At 31.4% G+C, this 25,212-nt stretch overlaps 1 protein-coding gene across 1 annotated transcript in view; it reads right to left on the bottom strand.

Annotated features, from left to right (window-relative positions):
• Positions 1-1,361: 1,361 nt before the first annotated feature.
• LOC145276805 (G-protein coupled receptor 143-like) overlaps positions 1,362-25,212 on the bottom strand; it is a 105,703-nt gene continuing 81,852 nt past the window's right edge. Inside the window, exons 8-10 of the mRNA XM_080128126.1 lie at positions 16,215-16,323; positions 13,158-13,248; positions 1,362-7,427 (exon numbers count right to left, since the gene is read on the bottom strand). Of these exons, the coding sequence (XP_079984252.1) occupies positions 7,236-7,427; positions 13,158-13,248; positions 16,215-16,323 (392 nt within the window). The 3' untranslated portion in view covers positions 1,362-7,235. The remainder of the gene's footprint in view (positions 7,428-13,157; positions 13,249-16,214; positions 16,324-25,212) is intronic.

Here is a 25,212-nt window from a genome sequence, read left to right as displayed (position 1 = left end):
TAGATTCAAAATTGGCTAAGTAATTTGCTTTGACCCCTTGGCAGCTCAAATTTTCGACCCAAACTGATTAAAATGCTGTCCCTATCTCTGAATACCCTTTATGTAAAATTTCAAATGTTTAGACCAGAAATTAGCTGAGTAATTTCGTAGAGACTGCAGATGTCAAATGTTTTTTTAACTTTGACCCCAATTTTGACCCCTTAACATTTTTTGGGGCTCAAATCAAATTAAAAAGTTTGATCCATGTCCAAGTAACCTACATTAAAAATTTAAAGTGTTTAGACCCAAAATTGGCGGAGGAGTTTTATCATTGAACTTTGACAGTTAAATTTCTGGTTGAAAACTGATGAAAAAATTTTCCCAAATCTCAATTATCCTTATGTCAAATCTCGAGTCTTTAGACAGAAAATTGACAGAGTTATTTAGTAGGGAAATGTACACAGACATTTTCACACACACACACACACACACACACACACACACACACACATATATATATTTGTTTTACATAAGCATTTATATGTCACTATACATTCATGAGCATATTTTGGTCAGCCAGTTGTAGTAACTAGAGACCTATTCAGGCGATATTGCTTAGTCTGTAGTTGTAAAATTATGGACTAAGCTTTTGTATAAGCAATATCGCCTGCAGAAGTCTCTAGTTACTTGTAACTGACTGATCAAAACATGCTTATGAATGTATAGCTACATATTATTGCTTATGTAAAACAAATAAAAAGTATATTTTGCCTTACGTCAGTATTGAGTACTCTTAAAACTTCATTGATTATTTTACTTCTGGAAAATATTAACCTGGAATTATATATATATATAGTCTTGGAAGTTTTTAAACCGTTAAAACTATATATATAAAAAGAAAACTTACTTTTTGTATTTGTTATCACTCGTTAGAAAAGTATTTAGTCAGCAAGTCATTTAATCACCTGCAATCAATGCATCAACTTGCTCTCTCGAATTCACTCTAGCACCAATGTTAATTTAAGGATCATCCGTTGTTTACCATGAAACACTGTTTTGGGGATTTAATATATATATATATATATATATATGTAAACACACACACACACACACACACACACACACACTCCAATCAACTATAAATTTTCAGTTTTTTGATTGTTGATGTTGTATCACAAAATACACCATATTAAATATTATATATACCAGATATGGAATTTCTGTGTAGGGTTCCAAAATATATATGGACTGAATTAAAATTATTTGGACTAGGAGAAACATATGTGGTTGCCGTTAAGCTGTAGATTCAGTTGAAGTGATAAAAATAACATAAAAGAGAAAGACAGAAAAGTAAAAAATGAAAGGAAATAAAGGGACCAATATTACTGGTTTCCCAACAGCAGATGTACAAATATTTATTCAATTTCTTTTGTAATAAGTAGCAGACACAGTTCATAAATCAAGGAGTTTTTGTTGTTTTATGTGAATTTTTTTGAATGAAAAGAAAAGAAATTACTGTTTTTAATTGTTGTAATAAAAAAAAAAAAATATGTTAAAAAAAATTAAAACTTTGTAAACTTATTTCAATTGACAATATAAAAGAAAAGCAAACAAATTGTTTTTTGTTTGTTTGGACTTATTCTAACATTTTTATCCAAATTTGTTAAGTAAAAAAAATAAATACTTTAAATGAATTCAGTTGTCTCATGCATATTTCAATTATTATATATATATTTTTTGTAAAACTAATGCAAAAATCATGTCATTTTCATATATATACTAGCGGGATTACTCGGCGTTGCCTGGGTATTTGGAGGTGTAAAAAAAAAAAGTTTTGGTAGGTAGGTAGGTAAGCTCAAACCCGAAGACTTGAGGTAAATAGGCTGATGACTTACCACCATGCTACACTGGCAGAGAACTGAGTACCTGTGAAATGAAACTATTAAAAAATCAAACAATTAAAAAGTGATGTGACAGGTGTGTCAATTAAATGAGGTTAATCATCATGCCATAGGGAATCAAACGCACTTAACTTTGGCTGCCAGCCAGTTTCTGCATATGTTATTTGCTGCCCCCAAGATGTTTGGGAAAACCAGCTACCCATTTAAAGGGGAGTGTTGTAATGAATAGAAATTGTCTAATATGACAAATTTTGGCCGCATTGATCAAACTTTGTTGCTTTCTGGACGTCCTGAGCACGAGTGCCAGGAAAGCTAATTTTGCTATGGTTCAGTCTCGCTTATATACGACAAAGCCAAAGAAACGTAGGAAGTAAAAAATATTGTGAAAATAGCATGCAAAAGTTGCCCAAATAAAAGATACACACCACTCCTTTTCGTAATCCGTACATATTATAATCTAAGTAGCATATAAAAAGTTATAAGAATAAGTGAGCAAGCCGAGAAGCAGCCGGAAAAGTCTTTGGTGCACATACAGAAAAAATGCACACACACACACACACACACACACATTTTCGCTTATATATATATATATATATATATATAGAGAGAGAGAGAGAGAGAGAGAGATAGATAGTTGAACATCAAAAAAACGACATTATTTTTGCACCAACCTAATAATATCTTTCTTAGTTCATAAAAAAAAAACTTGTACATGTTAAAAACACCAACATCAGAGTTTAGATTTGATTTTTGTGTGTTTACTTTTAATATCCATTTTGGTTTGCATGCATATATGGATGGAAATATGGTATCCATTAGCATGTGTTTTATGTTATCTAGTATTGTTTGATTAGAATGTTATTGGCTGAGAAATGAAAACCTATTAAATACTAACTCTATGATGTCAGTATCTTTTTTTATTCAAATCTCAATCAAGACATTTTGCTTGCTTTCACCATTGTTTCTATTACACTAATCTTGTGAAACCAAAGCAGGAAGTTAATGCAGAAGCTTGAACAAAATAGACAAATGTTTCCCTTCTTGAAGATCTGTTAAATTTCAATAAATGTTTCTGATTTTCTTGAAATAAAAAAAAATATTCAATCGTTTTGTTGAGATTTAAAATTTATTTTATTTCTTCTTAAAATGAAATGTGTTTTTTTCATATATTCCTTAATTAAAGAAAAAAAAATGTTTGTTGAAAATATAGCAAATTTCTGCTACAATTCCAAAAGTAAGTTTCCTTTTTCCTTCAAAACAAAATACAGGAATACATTAGTGAACTTTCTAGTATTAATTATACTTGATAAGACTTTAAACCATTGTTCTGTTAGAAATGCAATCAGATTTCCTCATGAAATATTTTATTTATCAAATTGGCAAATAAAAGCAACTGAAGTTGACAGGAGTTTTCTCCCCTTTGCAGATGTTTTATTTACTCAATTATTTTATGGCTGATTTTAAGCCGAGTTTACTAATTTTTTTTTTTTTCAAATTAGACTCTGCAAACCAAGAAGGCTTCAACATATGTATTGTTGAGCCCATCATCCTTGTATATTTCAATGTAATCATTAATTTGAATAGATCATTAAAACTTCCATATTGCCTTTCAATTTTTAATATATCATTGTCGATAATGATAGAATATCAAGCTAGCAAGGCTTTTTGGCTGGAACTGGCAAACTACACAGTTTTTAAAACACCGGTCTTCAGCTTTTGTAGGATGGAGGACCCCACACTTCATAGCACTGGCTGACAGCAGTAATATAAATATGTGTGTTACATCAGAAACTAATGTGTAGAATTAATATACTCATTGTTTACTATATATTGTTGGACAACATTATTTAAGTAATTATTTTTTTGTATTATTTGGATACTATTATTCTCATCTTGGTTGGGTTTTTTTTATGTTTTTTTTTTTTTCACAATATTTCAGCTGATATAATCTCCGACCATCTTCAGGTGCATTCACACTGGATCTTATTGGTGAACAGTGAAAAAATGTTTGGTTTATTTGCTTTCTCAAAGAACACAGCCGTTAGAAATTTAAAACGCGAAAAAAATCAAGCTTTTCTTTTTTTTTTTTTTTTTTACTTTTGTTATTAATAAATTCAGGTCCATTCCGTTTTTTTTTTTTTGATACGATGAATGAATATTTTTGAGATGAGGATTTATAATTATTTTTTGTATTAGTTGGACTATTATTTTCACCTTAGTTGGATTTTTTTTTCCGGTTGTGTTCGTTGGGAAAGCAAACCAAACATTTTTTTACTATTCACCAATAACATCCAGTGTGAATGCACCTGAAGATGGTCGGAGGTTACATCGGCCGAAACGTTTTAAAAAATTAAAAAAAAAAACAACCAAGATGAGAATAATAGTGCAAAAAATAATTATAAATCCTCATCTAAAAAAAATTCATTATTTAAGTAGTTTGTTTTCTCAAGAATAACATAATTCTAACAGAGCATAATATGCTTTTGTCCACAATAATAGAGACTGATGTGAAGTAACTGTTTTTCATCGGATGAGAATCAATGTTTTTGGTGCTTGTCCAGATTTTCTCCTATATAAAAAAATAAAAGTAAAGAAAACCCTGTACAATGTACGTAGCTGTGATGCAAAGAAAATATCATATTCCAAAAATCATGTAAACTGATCAAATAGTTTTATTTTTATAAAGAACATAATTTTTAAGCAAATTGAGTCTTCCCAATGTCCATCCCTGCTCTTCTTTCTATCTCTATCTACCTATTTGGTCGGGCTCCTTGTGACTTTCTCTCTCCAGATTTCTCTGTCCATCCGCTGCCTCAGATTTTCAGTATCACAGTTAGCATCATTTGCAATTTGCTGGATATACATCGATTTAGGTCATCCTATGCTCGTGTGCCCGTGCCGTGGAGCCCACAGCAATACATTTCTCACCAGCTCTTGCTGGCTCCTCTGGCAAATCATAGACATCGCTCCCTGATCGTAGTAGATATGGCAGGTAGGTTGCCATAAAATTGCTGCTTCATGGAATGATCTTGCCACGATATATTTAACACTGTTCATAGCATACGAGTGTACATGCCGTCTAGCTTTTCTTTTCAACCATTTCAGGTTCTAGCACCAGAAACAAGGACAAACTCCACAAATCCTCTGAAGAACTGACTTTTCAGTTTGTCAGTTAGCCTTGAAGTTCATACTGACAGCAGCTTATCCAATGCAACCCATGCTTTTGAGATGCGAATTTCAATATCTCTCCTTTGCAAATACCAACCTCATGTCATAGTTTGTGCAAGGGTGACAACAGTCGAGAATTGCTTCATTAGGCTACACTGTCAGATGAAAGAGACTCATTTTAGACCTAAATTGTGGCAAAATGAGAATATAGTCTCCAGTAATCTGATAGTGCCACCCATGGCGGGCAGACTGATGTAGAACCTTAACTGGCTAACGGGGCTCTGGTGATGTCATGTTGAGCAGCATGACAGTGGCGTAACTTGGCGGAAGAACTAAAGAATTAGTCAATAAGAAGGCACAAAAGATGCTGAGCAGAAGAATCAATTATTGATCAATGGTCAGGGTCAACCAGTCTAATTGATAGACTGCTGCGTTTCACTTGTAGACGTAGCTCACACAGGTGATATTATCTGAAATATCGAAAGACTCAATGTAACTCTTCTTTCTAAAAACCTTGCAAAAATTTGAATTATTTAGAATTATCTCCCTTGTTCCTTTAGGCTGTTTTCATAATGGCATAACTCCTCGGTTAGCCATACAATCTTGTTTAAAAATCAAACTACTTGATCAATTTACGTGACTATCGTAATATGATACTTTCGTTCCATCACTGTACATCATACAGGTTTGTTTTTTTCATATAGTAGGAATTCTGGACAAACACCATATTTTCTTCTTTTAGGTTGCACTCTTTGGCATTGTGCATATATATTTTACATAGTGATTTTTCTTTTTTATAAACACTCTTTTTTGCTCCCAAACAAGGCTTGAAAGGTAAGTGGTTACTATTTGGGATTGTGTCTAACAGGGAACTGTGGGGAGAGGAGCAGCAAGATGTCTGTTCACATTACATTTAAACTTCTGCAGGTCAGCACAATCAGAGAAGCAGGAAACGAGGAGGAGATTCCCAAATCTGAGGGAAAACTATTAGAATAGAAAGCTTTCTGATATCTAGGAACCTCAATAATGAATAGTGGGATTTTTCTGCTTGTCGAGTTAGTTGTGAGCATGTATGTCAAGGGGCACAATTGCTAGGAGTTCATCAGAGCACATTTCATTGAAGTACTTGTAAAACAGGCACAGGGATGCAATACTACAGTGATGAGACAGAGATTGGAGCTTGGCTGATAGTGTGGAACCTATTAGATTTGAGATTCTTCTTTTTGGATCCTGTCTAAGAATGAAAGACCAGTGGTTGTGGCACCAGTCCAGATGTGGTAACAGTGCTCCATGTCTCAACAAATTGTGACTTTGTAAAGATATAAGAAACTTTCTGGTATAGAATTATTTTCTAGCATGGTAGAAGGAGCCCACCTTCTATGCAGCAGCCTTAGCGATGTCTTCAATGTATTTGTTCTAGTTCATGTGCAATGAATATCTAGACTGATGATGCAAAACTTTTTTAAAAATAAAATGAGGCTTCATCTATTGTCGGTCAATCATGTTTAAGTTTGGTCTGCTATGCTAAAGTTTGAAATGGCATTTGTATCATTAAACATGGAGATTATATGGATGTATCGTAAGAATTGATTCATTCTTGTTAATATAAGTTTTTTTTAATGAATCCATAGCATTGCATTTACTTTTCACAACTAAAATATTCATTTTTCTATTTGTTTCTGCATCGCTATTAGTAGCTGCGTCTGTCAGTTGATAAGTCGGTCGGACTTGCTGAAGATTGACATAGCATTTTCATTGTTAGAATACCTGTTTCTGTTAATGTCTCTACTTGCTTCACTATGATGACAAAGTTTTCTTTTCTTTGAATCTGGGGAATAGCGAACTCTCTAAAAATGAGCAGTGGATTTAGACAAAAAAAAAAAAAAAATTGCCTCAGTACAAAAAGATTTATCATCCACCTCCAAACAGAACAGATGCTATACTTGGATACAAACCCAAAATGCCAGACAAAAGCCTCAAAAAAGAAAAAGAAAAAAAAAAGAAAAGAAAAAAAAAAAGAAAACTGGCTAATTGCATGAAAGGGGAGATAATTCTTCTGATTTGCAGCTTTGACCATTTTATGAATGCAAACATAACAGTTTTGCAAGTTTCTTTGTCATATAAAACTAAAGAAAGACCCATTATGATTTGCAGTTTTTTAGAATCAACGTTTGTTTAAAAATAATATCATCGAGTGAGTAATGGATCTGTTTCCTGTTGACCAACGGATGGCTTTGGCGGAGTATTGATACGAATCAGAGTGGTTCTCACATCTTCCGGGGTTGTAGTTTGCTGTTGTTTAATACAATTACAGTGGTAACGTGGCCAGCCACGGAATACAAGGCAGTTGAGAACACCTTGAAGTGGGTTCATAATGGCCTGAAAAAGAGAAAAGGGAATTTAAAATATTTGATAGTAATTTATCACATGCTTTTTTTTTTTTTTTGGTTCTAAATGAAATTTCATGTTTTTCTTTTGGTTTAAGATACAAGCTATTTATCAATCTCTTGAGTGTTTTTATACATGAAACAAAAGAAGTAATCAAAAAAGAATTAAAAGGTGTAAAATATGAAAGGGTTTATTTACATTCACAAATAATACACAGAACATTTACACACATCACAAATTCTTAATGCATGGAGATACGAGAACATCGGCTAGTGTTTATTTGATTAAAAGTATTTGTCTGCGGAAATTAAGTCATAATCAAGATGTGTTATAGATATAGTGTTCAGGTGGTGGTAGACTTTTGGGACAAATTGACTTAGTGTGAGAACAACAAGTTAGCAAAATTAATGTCAGACAAATGATTTGAGAGTGTGTACTTTTAAATCAGTGTGGAAAATTTGAACTGATAAGACATGTTAAAATTTGCTAAGCAGATTTGGAAATATCTGCGAGTTTACATAAATAAACATCTCATGAAATAATATATAATAATTATAAAACTCAGATAAGCTCCCTTGCTTGGGCGTTTAAACCGTCCACCTGGTTTGTGACTTCCGGTTTCATAAAATTTGTCAGCTTGCCTATTTCATGGTCGCCCTTGTCTTAAGTCCAATATTAAAAGCCACTGCTTTTATTCAAAGCATACACAAGGTCAACAATATTTTTTTCTTTTAACTTATTTTAAGGCGTTTTCCTTACAAATAAATGTAATTTAATCCTGTTGAGTTAAAAAAAAAAAGAAAAAGAAAACTGATTTAAATATAAATATGGAATATATAGCTATAATAACCATATTTACTGCTTTTAGTAGTGCTCCTGTGAATTCTGATGATTTATTTTTTATCAGACCTTACTTAAAAATATTTTCTCTTCAAGGAAGGAGGAGGTAGAAGCTTGGTTTTAGTAGCGCTTTTAGTAGGGCCTCTTGAATTGTAATTAGTGCTTGCAGTAGTGCTCTGGAGGATTCCTCAGTTTTATTTTTTTTTCACTCATCACTTAAAAAAAAAGAAGTTTTCTCAAGACAATAAAAGACAACATAATCTCAAAATCACTTTTCATTTTGAACATTTTTCATCTCACCCTTTAAGGACCAACAGGTAGATTAGTATTTAATAAGTTTCTGTGTGTCTATGTTCTCCTTTGTTCACCCATCCCCCCTCCCTTTTTGTAGCACTAGACCATCAGATTGAAGACAGTTGAATAAATAATTTCTCTTTAAAAAAGATTTCATGATTAATTAACATATTCAATTTTATATGCGTGATATGGATTACAATTATCGCATTTGTTCCCAGTTGAGAGAGTCACTACCAAAGCACACACAACACTGGCTGGAGAAAAACAAGATATAACTTTGGATTATGATGATTGAACTGTTAATTACAAAGAACCATATTAAAAGTTATTGATAACATAAAGAGTCCTACCTATATAACAAGCAGACTTATAATCTGAAGGTTGTGAGGTCAATAGCTGTTCAGGGTAGTAGATTTTCATTTCCTCTTTCATTACAGTACAAAATAACTTTTGATAAGTAATCTAATATATAAAAGGCACTATGTCGGTCTGTCTGTCTCCATATTTTTAAATTCTATCTCTTCCAAACTAAAACTAGACGCCTCAAATGATTGGATTTTTTATGGACCATTCTTTTATGAGTCTTTAGCCAGTTAAAATAGTTCTTAAGAGGTCAAGAAGGAGTAAAAATTGAAAAAATCGTTATACATTTTGTAAATTTATCTTAGTTTATTTTTAGTCAGTTCATATGCGTGTCATGTTGGTACTGTGGTAACGTCACCAACTTTGAATGTTACAGTTTTGCTTTTGATTTCGATTCTAACTGATGACACCTAAATACTTCCTTTTTTTTTACTTTTGAAATCATGACACTATCATAATATATACAAAATCTGGACAAATTAAAATATTATATTTAAGCGTATTTTATGACCGGGCAAAACTCCCCCCACTAATATTTGATAAGAAACTGGAATAATATGAAAGTGAGAATTGTTTGTAGGAACTTGATAATAAATGATAATTGTGATAAAACTAATGTTGACGAAAATAGTTCATTGTTTGAATATAATAATAATAATAATAATAATATATAATGCTCCCTAACATGGGTTGAGCATATTAGGGAGCAAAATAACAAATTGTCACTAGTATAGAAAGCTATGCTCTTTGTGTAAACAAATAGAGCTTAGGCATTTGGACAATGTTGAATACCCACCTCAGCAGCAGCCAAATAGCATAACGGTAAGAAGTGCTGACTGTCACCTAGGCAGTCGAGTTTCAATCCTGGTGTGGTAGTTGCTACTCTAGCCACACTGATGAGCTGTGATACAGTGAAACAGTACCGTATGTGGATGACTATATATATATATATATATATATATAGTAGTTAAAATTTAAGAGTTCTTGCTTAACAGATAGTAATTTATAATTCCAGAGCAGTTATAAATAGACAATAAAAAAGTAGCTTCCAGCAATCATAACTTCATTTTCCAGTAAAAAACAGCTTGTTTTACAATCGTTTTCTCATCATCAGTAAAAAACAGCTTGTTTTACAATCGTTTTCTCATCAACCAAGGTGTTCAAGCACATCTTGAATTTTCTAGAACAATGATTCACCAGAAAAAAAGACAAAAAAAAAAGAACCCCCCCCCCCTCAACAAATCCTAAAGAAACTTACTTAAAAACATGTTCCTTTTAATTAAATTTTTTCAAACAATTCCTGTATCTTTTCTCAAATCAACTGCATTGTCGAATAAATAAAAATATGCTCACATACTAAAAAAAAAAATGGTGTCTTTTCATGTTGGAGCCATCTTTAAATAAAATTGAAGTAGAATAGTGGTTGTGATCCAACTTGTCCCAGGTATGTTTAGAATATACTAGCAAGGCGACCCAACATTGCCTGAGATTAAATGATAATCAATTAATGTTTTACACTCTCATATTTTTATTGTCATTGAAATCGATGAAATTGCTCATTTTTCAGTGAAATCGATTGATTGATTGCTCTAGTTTGGGACCTATCGCGGTGCACTGGGAGAAAGCTTCACATGCCTCCCTGCAGTGACTTAGTCCAGAATACATTGTAGTCTACATTGCAATGCAGAGAACATACTGTGGATTTTATAAAATTATTTTTATATATAATAGCTTGAATTAAAGTATAAAACGCAAAAGTCAAGTCTCATTGTTCAATTGTGCTCTAAACAGAAATATTCATTTCAAACATGTCATATCAAAAAACCTACTGTTGATTTGGTAAGCTGCACCTTTCTGCTTGTGTGGTCATAAAACTTCTCAAATGCACTTGTGATGTTAGCCTGTATAAGGTGTTAACTTTGGTCAAAATCGCCTGTCCCTTCTTTCATTGGAATTTTCGATTATCGCTACTTATCAAAGACATTCCAATACAAAACCTATCAAAGGACACTGCCAGAAATGTAAAGTACATTTGTGTGAAATTTCATAAAAGTCGGCCCAGCTGTTTTGGAGTCCATAGAGAATGAACTCACACAGTCAAAGTTCCTTTTCAGTAGATCATTAACATTAAGGTTTATTTTTTTATATATGTGCAAGAAAAACATGAAGGAACGAAAAAACAGTGGGAAGAAATTCACTATCTACACGTGAGCAGTGTTTTTTTCTAAATATAGGAGAAGGGGCCCGTTTCCATTGGTTATTTTGGTTCTTTTTTACTCAATTTTAACACAATAATATTTATCCCAGAGGTCAGTTATTTATTTGTATTTAAGAGTATTAGTATAAATGTCCCCCCCCCTCCCCATCCTATTTTTTCTTCATTTCTTTCCATTTTTCTTTGAGGCACTAAAGATTTGGCACAGACAAAGAAAGATGGATTCTATACCAGAGACCAGCCGTCTGTAACAATGAAACCCTCATATGCCTAACAATAATGTATAGTTTTTAAATAAAATAATACATATTAGTTCTTGTAGAACTTATGATCGAGCACTTAATTGGTTTCTTTTCAACAAATTTTGAAAAGCATGTGTGTGTGTGTGTGTGTGTGTGTGTGTGTGTGTGTGTGTGTGTGTGTGTGAATGGTAACTCTCTTGTTTCATTTTACTTCTGTCAAAGTTTTCAGAAATCAAGAGGCCACACTTCTTGGAACTAACACTTTACAAGATACGTAGATATTCGAATATTCCATTAAAATTCTCTCTTACCTTTCAAACACTGAGTAAAGAAATTGAGAACAATTTTTCTTCTCCTCAATTGACCATTTAAATGTTATAGTATATCTTTTTTTGTGCAGTCTCTTCGTCTTACTGGATTCCAGGACGAGATTTCTTCTTGTCTGGTGGAGTATCTAGCTCTGTGCCCTTAATTGATGTAACATCATTTGGAGAAGGTATACCGTTCCCTGTAAAAGCTAATGTGGGTTAGCCATACCAAGGAGATCTTATTTGGGCTGTGAATATTATGTGATTTTGAATATTTAGTCAGGGAAAAGTATCCTCATGCTAGGTTTTCCTGACAAACCCCTGTACAGAGAGACCTTAAGCACCTGAACTAGTAGGCATTCAAGTTCTCTCCAGTAGGCATTCAAGTTCTCTTCAAGTTTTTTATCTATATGTGTGTGTGTAGGTATCATTTCTGAAATTTAAAACTTCAAAATATTCAAAGCTATTTTTATTAAAATGCAGTAACCTAGAATTAATAATATTATTTATGAAACAAACAACAACATTTTACATTGCTTAACGTCATACAATTTTATTCAACTTGTTAACATCTTTTTTTTTTTTTTTTTTTACACAGGCATCACCACATTATCAAGGCCAAGAGGCCACTCGAGGATAAGGGTTAAAGAGTGTACAGTAGAAATTGGACAATATAGTAATCATTAGTAATGGAAATTCGGTAAATTTGTTAACTTATATGGAACGACTCATTAAGAACTTATTTACGTTAGACTTGAAGACAACCATATTGTAGTCAGTTGGAAAGCAGGAAAACGGAAGACAATTCCACAGGCGTGCAGTTCTAAGAAAGAAGCTTTGTTCATGGAATCTATGTTTAGGTTTAGGCACAGATAAAGAGTGGGGGAAATTATTGATAGTGATTTCAGCTAGACGAGTGTTTCTTGTGAAAGTTTGGCAAGGGAGTACCATAGACTTAAGCTCAGTCGAACACTTTCCATGAAAATAACGATACATCAGAGACAAACTCGCAACATCTCTTCTGTGAGATAGAGGTTGCAGGGAAGAGAAAAAGACATCTACGAGGCTACGAAGTCTATTTTGAACTCTATTAAGGCAAGACAAGTCCTTTCTAGCAGCTTCTGCCCAGATGTGGCAACAGTATTCCATCCTTGGACGTACCTGGCCCTTATATAGATAGAGAATTGTATCAGCAGTGAGATATCTACTGGATCGATAGAAAGATCCCACCATCTTCCCAGTGGCCTTAGCAACAGATTTGATGTATGTGTTCCATTTAAGATCAGGAGTAATGGTCAAGCCCAGAAGCTTCTTTCCTGGAAGAACGTTCTTTTTGCATCTAACTGACATTATGAGTACATTTCTTGGCTATCAAGTTCAAGTCCTCTCCAGTAGGCATTCAAAATCGAATTATGCTATATATGATATGATATTTATATATATATATTTTACTTACCTTTAAGACCCACATAGCCCACATTGCATTTCCTAAACTGTTAGAAAACTTGAAGGCATTCAATACAGCATTAATTACATTTGGAAACCAACTGAAAAACAAAACAAGAACATCTTTACAAATCAAACTTTATCTTTATTAAATTTTTAAATAGAAAAAAGGAGGATCAAAGGAGAATGAATCGGCATCTATATACTATTTAAACTGATGTGCATGATTTCCTCGACAGAAAGAAAACCTTAATCCAATGAAACCAAATTTTTTAGCAATTATTTTATTTTGTTAAAACTGGAATTTTATTTACGTATTTATCTATTCATGTTCAATAAAAAATATTTCAATACTGGTTTTGAATTTCATTGATTTTTTGTAGATTTTAATATAATAGTGTTATTTACAAATATTGTTTTATATCATAGATCTTTGATTAATGATCTTAATTAATGAACTATTCTCTATGTTAGTTACAATTTCAATTATTGTTTTAATTTTAATATCACACATAAGGATTTTTATGATTGGATGTTCCATGAAACTACAGTAAAGTCTTAAAAGGAACCAAATTACTATTTTCCCCCCAGAAAGATTATTAACTGCATCATATTTTTAAAAAAATATATTAACGGGTATATGACGTTATTAAAAATCTTCCTCTCTTTAACAATGCAACCTCCCCTCTTTTTTGGAATTTCAATCTTTTTTCCGTTTCTGAAATGGAACAGCGTCACACTTTTCACAAGAAAATTTTCAAATATTTGTACTGGTGTTTTTGTTTTCTTAATTTCATTCATCCAGACGAAGTCTTGAAATAAAGAAGAAATGTTGATGAACACCTAACTCTGTTCCTTTTTATTTCTCTCTCTCATATATATATATATATATATATATATATATATATATAAGAATAATCAAGGCAATGGGAATGAAATGTTTACCCGATACAAGCAAGTATAAACTTCAATTTAATATAAATATTAATATTTATATATTAATATATTAATTCTAACCAAATAAAAAAGCTCAATACAAACACAATAGAGAGTAGAGCTTGTCATAAGAGAAAGAAAAGAAATTAAAACTGTAAATTAAAATTTACAAGTAAATTATACAAACTGTAAAGTATAGATAAAAACTGATTTTTTTTGTTGCCATTTTTGGATTTGGACTGTTGCCATTATCTTTGTGCTCTGGAACCCCATTTTTAGGATTTCACTTGAATTTGTATAACATTTTCTTTAACATTCTTTGAATATTTTAAGGATTTTAATGTGGATTACTTAAAGTTTGGATTTTACTTCCTTTCACTTTCGGATTTTTTCAAAAGTTTTTTTTATATATACTAGCGGGGGGGCGGGGCAGGCATAAAATACGCTTAAATATGATATTTTAATTTGTCCAGATTTCGTATATATTATTATAGAGTCATGATTTCAAAAGTAAAAGAAAAAAGTATTTAGGTGCCATCAGTTAGAATCGAAACCGAAGCATTCGAAGCTGGGGACGTTACCACTGTACCAACATGAAATGCATATAAACTGATTAAAAATTTAAAAAATAAAAAACAAACTAAGATGAATGTACAAAATGTATAACGATATTTTCAATTTTGACCCCTTAAAAACAATTTTAATTGATTAAAAACCCATAAAAGAATGGCCAGTAAAAATTCCAATCATTTGAGACCCCTAGCACCACTCTGCAACTTTTAGTTTCGAAGGAGCTAGAGTTTGAAAATATGTAGACAGACAGACAGATAGACATATAGCCGTTTATATATTAGATTTCCGTATCCCTTGTTTGCTTTTTTTAAAAATTTCTCTTTCTGTTACCTGCTCCCCTGACTCGACTGATATGCAAAAGTTTAAATGTAATGTAAACCAACACCTTGTTAATTTTTCCTAGGCGTGGTCCAAAATAGTAGCCCCTTATGTCCTTATGTCTTGTTTGGAGTGAACGCGAGTAAAAAAAAAAAAAAAAGTAGTTAAGTGAGAGCCCAGCTTTCACTGTCATAAATGATGCTCCTGACACATCTGCTATACAACTTATCTTCTGGAGAAAGATTCTGCTACCTCCAGGGTATTATCATCTAGTGCCAACTCTTCACGAGGACGACTGTCAATAGGATGCGTCTGCTCTATGCATCTCATACATTCAAAGGTGGGGTTCGAGACTAAGACAACTTTCATGTCACTGCATTTTTTGTGACAGTAGATACAGATTACACTGCAATGTATCAAATATATAAATACCAAGTGAGACAAAACAAAATTGATTAGAGATAGTATTGTGTGTGTGTGTTTATGTACTTTTGTGTGTATGTATGTGTGTTTCTGCTTGTGAGTGCGTATGTGTGTGAGAGTGTGTATGTGTTTGTGAGTGCATGTGCGTGTGTGTGAGAGAGTGTTTGTGTGAATTTGTGAGTGTGTATGTGAATGTGTGTGTGACAGTGTGCGAGTGTGTGTGTGTGTGTGTGTGTGTGCGCGAGTGTGTTTTTGTGAGTGTGTGTGTGAGTGTGTTTGCATTTGTGACTGTGTGTGTGTGTGTTTGTGAGTGCATGTGCGTGTGTGTGAGAGAGTGTTTGTGTGAATTTGTGAGTGTGTATGTGAGTGAGTGTGTGTGTGACAGTGTGTGTGTTTTTGTGAGTGTGTGTGTGTGAGAGTATGTTTGCATTTGTGACTATGTGTGTGTGTGTGTGTGTTTTTGAGTGTGTGTGTGTGAGTGTTTGCATTCGTGACTGTGTGTGTGTGCGCATTCGCACATTTTTTTATATACATAAGAGTTCATCAAATAGTGTCCAGGTTTCTTATTTCTGGATTCAATGGTGGTTTACAAATGAAATTAAAAAAAAAAGAAAAACAGCTATCCATCCAAAACAATCAAAGTTTTTTAATTTGTTCATTTAAATACTTTTATAATAATGAAAGAATAACCAAAGAATGTAAGAAAAGTGATAAAAAATGCATCAGACTTTAAAAGTATTATTTACAAATCAACAAAAGAAAGTATTTCGAATTATAAGGGGAGGAGTAAATCATAAAGAATGAAAATTAGTCTTACCATGCGATAAATACAGTGATGATGAGGTAAAATTTCCGTTTTGCATTATGGACCACTGTCTGTTCAGCCCCAGAATAGCGGCCATGTTGTCTCATGACAATTGTTTTTACTGCAACAAAATAAAACAAGAATAAAAAAAAATAAACAATGGGTACAATAGTTTTAATCATTTTATCCACAAAAATTGAATACATTCACAAAAGTTTATTCTTGAAATACTACTGTTAATATCTCTTCTTTTCAGCATTTAAACAATTGAGATCACATGGTTGACAATGTGACCGTTATCAGAATGGAATAAAAACCTTGGCCCAGCACAATGAGAAAACGATCACAGCTTATGCATTAAACACATGCAACACATGTTCATACTGTGAAAATGAAAACTCAAAAGGGAGCTTGCGAAATATCAAAAAACATTTGATCCCCAGGCAATGAAAAAGTGAAATTTAATGGAGAGAGAGAGAGAGAGAGAGAGAGAGAGAGAGAGAGAGAGAGAGACAGACAGACAGACAGACAGACAGAGAGACAGAGAGTACAATTTGATATTTAAACATGTTTTTTTTAAACCAAAGGTAATCATTTAGTAGCTTTTTCATTATCTAACTTAAAAATGTAAAATTTCATACTTTGTCATCATATCTATCAATAACTAAAATATTATGGGCAGATATAAGCACTAATAATCATTATGTGCAGATATAAGCACTAATAATCATTATGTGCAGATATAAGCACTAATAATCATTATGTGCAGATATAAGCACTAATAATCATTATGGGCAGATATAAGCACTAATAATCATTATATCCAGATATAAGCACTAATAATCATTATGGGCAGATATAAGCACTAATAATCATTATGGGCAGATATAAGCACTAATAATCATTATGTGCAGATATAAGCACTAGTAATCATTATGGGCAGATATAAGCACTAATAATCATTATGGGCAGATATAAGCACTAATAATCATTATGTGCAGATATAAGCACTAATAATCATTATGTGCAGATATAAGCACTAATAATCATTATGTGCAGATATAAGCTTTAATAATCATTATGGGCAAATATAAGCACTAATAATCATTATGGGCAGATAGAAGCACTAATAATCATTATGTGCAGATATAAGCTTTAATAATCATTATGTGCAGATATAAGCTTTAATAATCATTATGTGCAGATATAAGCTTTAATAATCATTATGTGCAGATATAAGCTTTAATAATCATTATGGGCAGATATAAGCACTAATAATCATTATGTGCAGATATAAGCTTTAATAATCATTATGTGCAGATATAAGCACTAATAATCATTATGGGCAGATATAAGCACTAATAATCATTATGTGCAGATATAAGCACTAATAATCATTATGAGCAGATATAAGCACTAATAATCATTATGGGCAGATATAAGCACTAGCAATCATTATGTGCAGATATAAGCACTAATAATCATTATGGGCAGATATAAGCACTAATAATCATTATGGGCAGATATAAGCACTAATAATCATTATGGGCAGATATAAGCACTAATAATCATTATGGGCAGATATAAGCACTAATAATCATTATGGGCAGATATAAGCACTAATAATCATTATGTGCAGATATAAGCACTAATAATCATTATGTGCAGATATAAGCACTAATAAACATTATGGGCAGATATAAGCACTAATAATCATTATGTGCAGATATAAGCACTAATAATCATTATGTGCAGATATAAGCACTAATAATCATTATGGGCAGATATAAGCACTAATAATCATTATGTGCAGATATAAGCACTAATAATCATTATGGGCAGATATAAGCACTAATAATCATTATGTGCAGATATAAGCACTAATAATCATTATGTGCAGATATAAGCACTAATAATCATTATGGGCAGATATAAGCACTAATAATCATTATGGGCAGATATAAGCACTAATAATCATTATGTGCAGATATAAGCACTAATAATCATTATGTGCAGATATAAGCACTAATAATCATTATGTGCAGATATAAGCACTAATAATCATTATGTGCAGATATAAGCACTAATAATCATTATGGGCAGATATAAGCACTAATAATCATTATGGGCAGATATAAGCACTAATAATCATTATGGGCAGATATAAGCACTAATAATCATTATGGGCAGATATAAGCACTAATAATCATTATGTGCAGATATAAGCACTAATAATCATTATGTGCAGATATAAGCACTAATAATCATTATGGGCAGATATAAGCACTAATAATCATTATGGGACGATATAAGCACTAATAATCATTATGTGCAGATATAAGCACTAATAATCATTATGGGCAGATATAAGCACTAATAATCATTATGTGCAGATATAAGCACTAATAATCATTATGGGCAGATACAAGCACTAATAATCATTATGTGCAGATATAAGCACTAATAATCATTATGGGCAGATATAAGCACTAATAATCATTATGTGCAGATATAAGCACTAATAATCATTATGGGCAGATATAAGCACTAATAATCATTATGGGCAGATATAAGCTTTAATAATCATTATGGGCAGATATAAGCACTAATAATCATTATGTGCAGATATAAGCACTAATAATCATTATGTGCAGATATAAGCACTAATAATCATTATGTGCAGATATAAGCTTTAATAATCATTATGTGCAGATATAAGCACTAATAATCATTATGTGCAGATATAAGCACTAATAATCATTATGTGCAGATACAAGCTTTAATAATCATTATGTGCAGATATAAGCACTAATAATCATTATGTGCAGATATAAGCACTAATAATCATTATGTGCAGATATAAGCACTAATAAACATTATGGGCAGATATAAGCACTAATAATCATTATGTGCAGATATAAGCACTAATAATCATTATGGGCAGATATAAGCACTAATAATCATTATGTGCAGATATAAGCACTAATAATCATTATGGGCAGATATAAGCACTAATAATCATTATGTGCAGATATAAGCACTAATAATCATTATGGGCAGATATAAGCACTAATAATCATTATGTGCAGATATAAGCACTAATAATCATTATGGGCAGATATAAGCACTAATAATCATTATGGGCAGATATAAGCACTAATAATCATTATGTGCAGATATAAGCACTAATAATCATTATGTGCAGATATAAGCACTAATAATCATTATGTGCAGATATAAGCACTAATAATCATTATGTGCAGATATAAGCACTAATAATCATTATGTGCAGATATAAGCTTTAATAATCATTATGTGCAGATATAAGCACTAATAATCATTATGTGCAGATATAAGCACTAATAATCATTATGTGCAGATACAAGCTTTAATAATCATTATGTGCAGATATAAGCACTAATAATCATTATGGGCAGATATAAGCACTAATAATCATTATGGGCAGATATAAGCACTAATAAACATTATGTTCAGATATAAGCACTAATAATCATTATGTGCAGATATAAGCACTAATAATCATTATGTGCAGATATAAGCACTAATAATCATTATGGGCAGATATAAGCACTAATAATCATTATGTGCAGATATAAGCACTAATAATCATTATGGGCAGATATAAGCACTAATAATCATTATGTGCAGATATAAGCACTAATAATCGTTATGGGCAGATACAAGCACTAATAATCATTATGGGCAGATATAAGCACTAATAATCATTATGTGCAGATATAAGCACTAATAATCATTATGTGCAGATATAAGCTTTAATAATCATTATGTGCAGATATAAGCACTAATAATCATTATGGGCAGATATAAGCACTAATAATCATTATGGGCAGATATAAGCATTAATAATCATTATGTGCAGATATAAGCACTAATAATCATTATGAGCAGATATAAGCACTAATAATCATTATGGGCAGATATAAGCACTAATAATCATTATGTGCAGATATAAGCTTTAATAATCATTATGGGCAGATATAAGCACTAATAATCATTATGGGCAGATATAAGCACTAATAATCATTATGTGCAGATATAAGCACTAATAATCATTATGTGCAGATATAAGCTTTAATAATCATTATGGGCAGATATAAGCACTTATAATCATTATGTGCAGATATAAGCTTTAATAATCATTATGTGCAGATATAAGCACTAATAATCATTATGGGCAGATATAAGCACTAATAATCATTATGTGCAAATATGAGCACTAATAATCATTATGTGCAGATATAAGCACTAATAATCATTATGTGCAGATATTAGCACTAATAATCATTATGGGCAGATATAAGCACTAATAATCATTATGGGCAGATATAAGCACTAATAATCATTATGTGCAGATATAAGCACTAATAATCATTATGTGCAGATATAAGCACTAATAATCATTATGGGCAGATATAAGCACTAATAATCATTATGTGCAGATATAAGCACTAATAATCATTATGTGCAGATATAAGCACTAATAATCATTATGGGCAGATATAAGCACTAATAATCATTATGTGCAGATATAAGCACTAATAATCATTATGGGCAGATATAAGAACTAATAATCATTATGTGCAGATATAAGCACTAATAATCATTATGGGCAGATATAAGCACTAATAATCATTATGTGCAGATATAAGCACTAATAATCATTATGGGCAGATATAAGCACTAATAATCATTATGTGCAGATATAAGCACTAATAATCATTATGGGCAGATATAAGCACTAATAATCATTATGGGCAGATATAAGCACTAATAATCATTATGGGCAGATATAAGCACTAATAATCATTATGGGCAGATATAAGCACTAATAATCATTATGTGCAGATATAAGCACTAATATTCATTATGTGCAGATATAAGCACTAATAATCATTATGTGCAGATATAAGCTTTAATAATCATTATGAGCAGATATAAGCACAAATAATCATTATGGGCAGATATAAGCACTAATAATCATTATGTGCAGATATAATCACTAGTAATCATTATGGGCAGATATAAGCACTAATAATCATTATGGGCAGATATAAGCACTAATAATCATTATGGGCAGATATAAGCACTAATAATCATTATGTGCAGATATAAGCTTTAATAATCACTATGGGCAGATATAAGCACTAATAATCATTATGGGCAGATATAAGCACTAATAATCATTATGTGCAGATATAAGCTTTAATAATCATTATGTGCAGATATAAGCACTAATAATCATTATGTGCAGATATAAGCACTAATAATCATTATGTGCAGATATAAGCACTAATAATCATTATGTGCAGATATAAGCACTAGTAATCATTATGTGCAGATATAAGCACTAATAATCATTATGTGCAGATATAAGCACTAATAATCATTATGAGCAGATATAAGCACTAATAATCATTATGAGCAGATATAAGCACTAATAATCATTATGGGCAGATATAAGCACTAATAATCATTATGTGCAGATATAAGCACTAATAATCATTATATGCAGATATAAGCACTAATAATCATTATGGGCAGATATAAGCACTAATAATCATTATGGGCAGATATAAGCACTAATAATCATTATGGGCAGATACAAGCACTAATAATCATTATGGGCAGATATAAGCACTAATAATCATTATGTGCAGATACAAGCACTAATAATCATTATGGGCAGATATAAGCACTAATAATCATTATGGGCAGATATAAGCACTAATAATCATTATGGGCAGATATAAGCACTAATAATCATTATGAGCAGATATAAGCACTAATAATCATTATGTGCAGATATAAGCACTAATAATCATTATGTGCAGATATAAGCACTAATAATCATTATGAGCAGATATAAGCACTAATAATCATTATGGGCAGATATAAGCACTAATAATCATTATGTGCAGATATAAGCACTAATAATCATTATGAGCAGATATAAGCACTAATAATCATTATGGGCAGATATAAGCACTAATAATCATTATGGGCAGATATAAGCACTAATAATCATTATGGGCAGATATAAGCACTAATAATCATTATGTGCAGATATAAGCACTAATAATCATTATGTGCAGATATAAGCACTAATAAACATTATGGGCAGATATAAGCACTAATAATCATTATGTGCAGATATAAGCACTAATAATCATTATGGGCAGATATAAGCACTAATAATCATTATGTGCAGATATAAGCACTAATAATCATTATGGGCAGATATAAGCACTAATAATCATTATGTGCAGATATAAGCACTAATAATCATTATGGGCAGATATAAGCACTAATAATCATTATGTCCAGATATAAGCTTTAATAATCATTATGTGCAGATATAAGCACTAATAATCATTATGTGCATATATAAGCACTAATAATCATTATGTGCAGATACAAGCTTTAATAATCATTATGTGCAGATATAAGCACTAATAATCATTATGGGCAGATATAAGCACTAATAATCATTATGGGCAGATATAAGCACTAATAATCATTATGTGCAGATATAAGCACTAATAATCATTATGTGCAGATATAAGCACTAATAATCATTATGTGCAGATATAAGCACTAATAATCATGATGGGCAGATATAAGCACTAATAATCATTATGGGCAGATATAAGCACTAATAATCATTATGTGCAGATATAAGCACTAATAATCATTATGGGCAGATACAAGCACTAATAATCATTATGGGCAGATATAAGCACTAATAATCATTATGTGCAAATATAAGCTTTAATCATTATGGGCAGATATAAGCACTAATAATCATTATGTGCAGATACAAGCTTTAATAATCATTATGTGCAGATATAAGCACTAATAATCATTATGGGCAGATATAAGCACTAATAATCATTATGTGCAGATATAAGCACTAATAATCATTATGAGCAGATATAAGCACTAATAATCATTATGGGCAGATATAAGCACTAATAATCATTATGTGCAGATATAAGCACTAATAATCATTATGTGCAGATATAAGCACTAATAATCATTATGGGCAGATATAAGCACTAATAATCATTATGGGCAGATATAAGCACTAATAATCATTATGGGCAGATATAAGCACTAATAATCATTATGTGCAGATATAAGCTTTAATAATCATTATGAGCAGATATAAGCACAAATAATCATTATGGGCAGATATAAGCACTAATAATCATTATGTGCAGATATAATCACTAGTAATCATTATGGGCAGATATAAGCACTAATAATCATTATGGGCAGATATAAGCACTAATAATCATTATGTGCAGATATAAGCTTTAATAATCACTATGGGCAGATATAAGCACTAATAATCATTATGGGCAGATATAAGCACTAATAATCATTATGTGCAGATATAAGCTTTAATAATCATTATGTGCAGATATAAGCACTAATAATCATTATGTGCAGATATAAGAACTAATAATCATTATGTGCAGATATAAGCTTTAAGAATCATTATGTGCAGATATAAGCACTAGTAATCATTATGTGCAGATATAAGCACTAGTAATCATTATGTGCAGATATAAGCACTAGTAATCATTATGTGCAGATATAAGCACTAATAATCATTATGTGCAGATATAAGCACTAATAATCATTATGAGCAGATATAAGCACTAATAATCATTATGAGCAGATATAAGCACTAATAATCATTATGGGCAGATATAAGCACTAATAATCATTATGTGCAGATATAAGCACTAATAATCATTATATGCAGATATAAGCACTAATAATCATTATGGGCAGATATAAGCACTAATAACCATTATGGGCAGATATAAGCACTAATAATCATTATGGGCAGATATAAGCACTAATAATCATTATGGGCAGATATAAGCACTAATAATCATTATGGGCAGATATAAGCACTAATAATCATTATGTGCAGATACAAGCACTAATAATCATTATGGGCAGATATAAGCACTAATAATCATTATGGGCAGATATAAGCACTAATAATCATTATGGGCAGATATAAGCACTAATAATCATTATGGGCAGATATAAGCACTAATAATCATTATGTGCAGATATAAGCACTAATAATCATTATGTGCAGATATAAGCACTAATAATCATTATGAGCAGATATAAGCACTAATAATCATTATGGGCAGATATAAGAACTAATAATCATTATGTGCAGATATAAGCACTAATAATCATTATGAGCAGATATAAGCACTAATAATCATTATGGGCAGATATAAGCACTAATAATCATTATGGGCAGATATAAGCACTAATAATCATTATGGGCAGATATAAGCACTAATAATCATTATGGGCAGATATAAGCACTAATAATCATTATGGGCAGATATAAGCACTAATAATCATTATGGGCAGATATAAGCACTAATAATCATTATGGGCAGATATAAGCACTAATAATCATTATGTGCAGATACAAGCTTTAATAATCATTATGTGCAGATATAAGCACTAATAATCATTATGGGCAGATATAAGCACTAATAATCATTATGGGCAGATATAAGCACTAATAATCATTATGTGCAGATATAAGCACTAATAATCATTATGTGCAGATATAAGCACTAATAATCATTATGTGCAGATATAAGCACTAATAATCATTATGAGCAGATATAAGCACTAATAATCATTATGGGCAGATATAAGCACTAATAATCATTATGTGCAGATATAAGAACTAATAATCATTATGGGCAGATATAAGCACTAATAATCATTATGTGCAGATATAAGCACTAATAATCATTATGGGCAGATACAAGCACTAATAATCATTATGGGCAGATATAAGCACTAATAATCATTATGTGCAGATATAAGCACTAATAATCATTATGTGCAGATATAAGCACTAATAATCATTATGTGCAGATATAAGCTTTAATAATCATTATGTGCAGATATAAGC

The sequence above is a fragment of the Euprymna scolopes genome, chromosome 1 (genome assembly GCF_053919585.1).
Source record: "Euprymna scolopes isolate OS-2025 chromosome 1, ASM5391958v1, whole genome shotgun sequence".
In the NCBI taxonomy this organism is placed as follows: domain Eukaryota; kingdom Metazoa; phylum Mollusca; class Cephalopoda; order Sepiida; family Sepiolidae; genus Euprymna; species Euprymna scolopes.
This window is presented reverse-complemented; position numbering and strand designations above follow the sequence as displayed.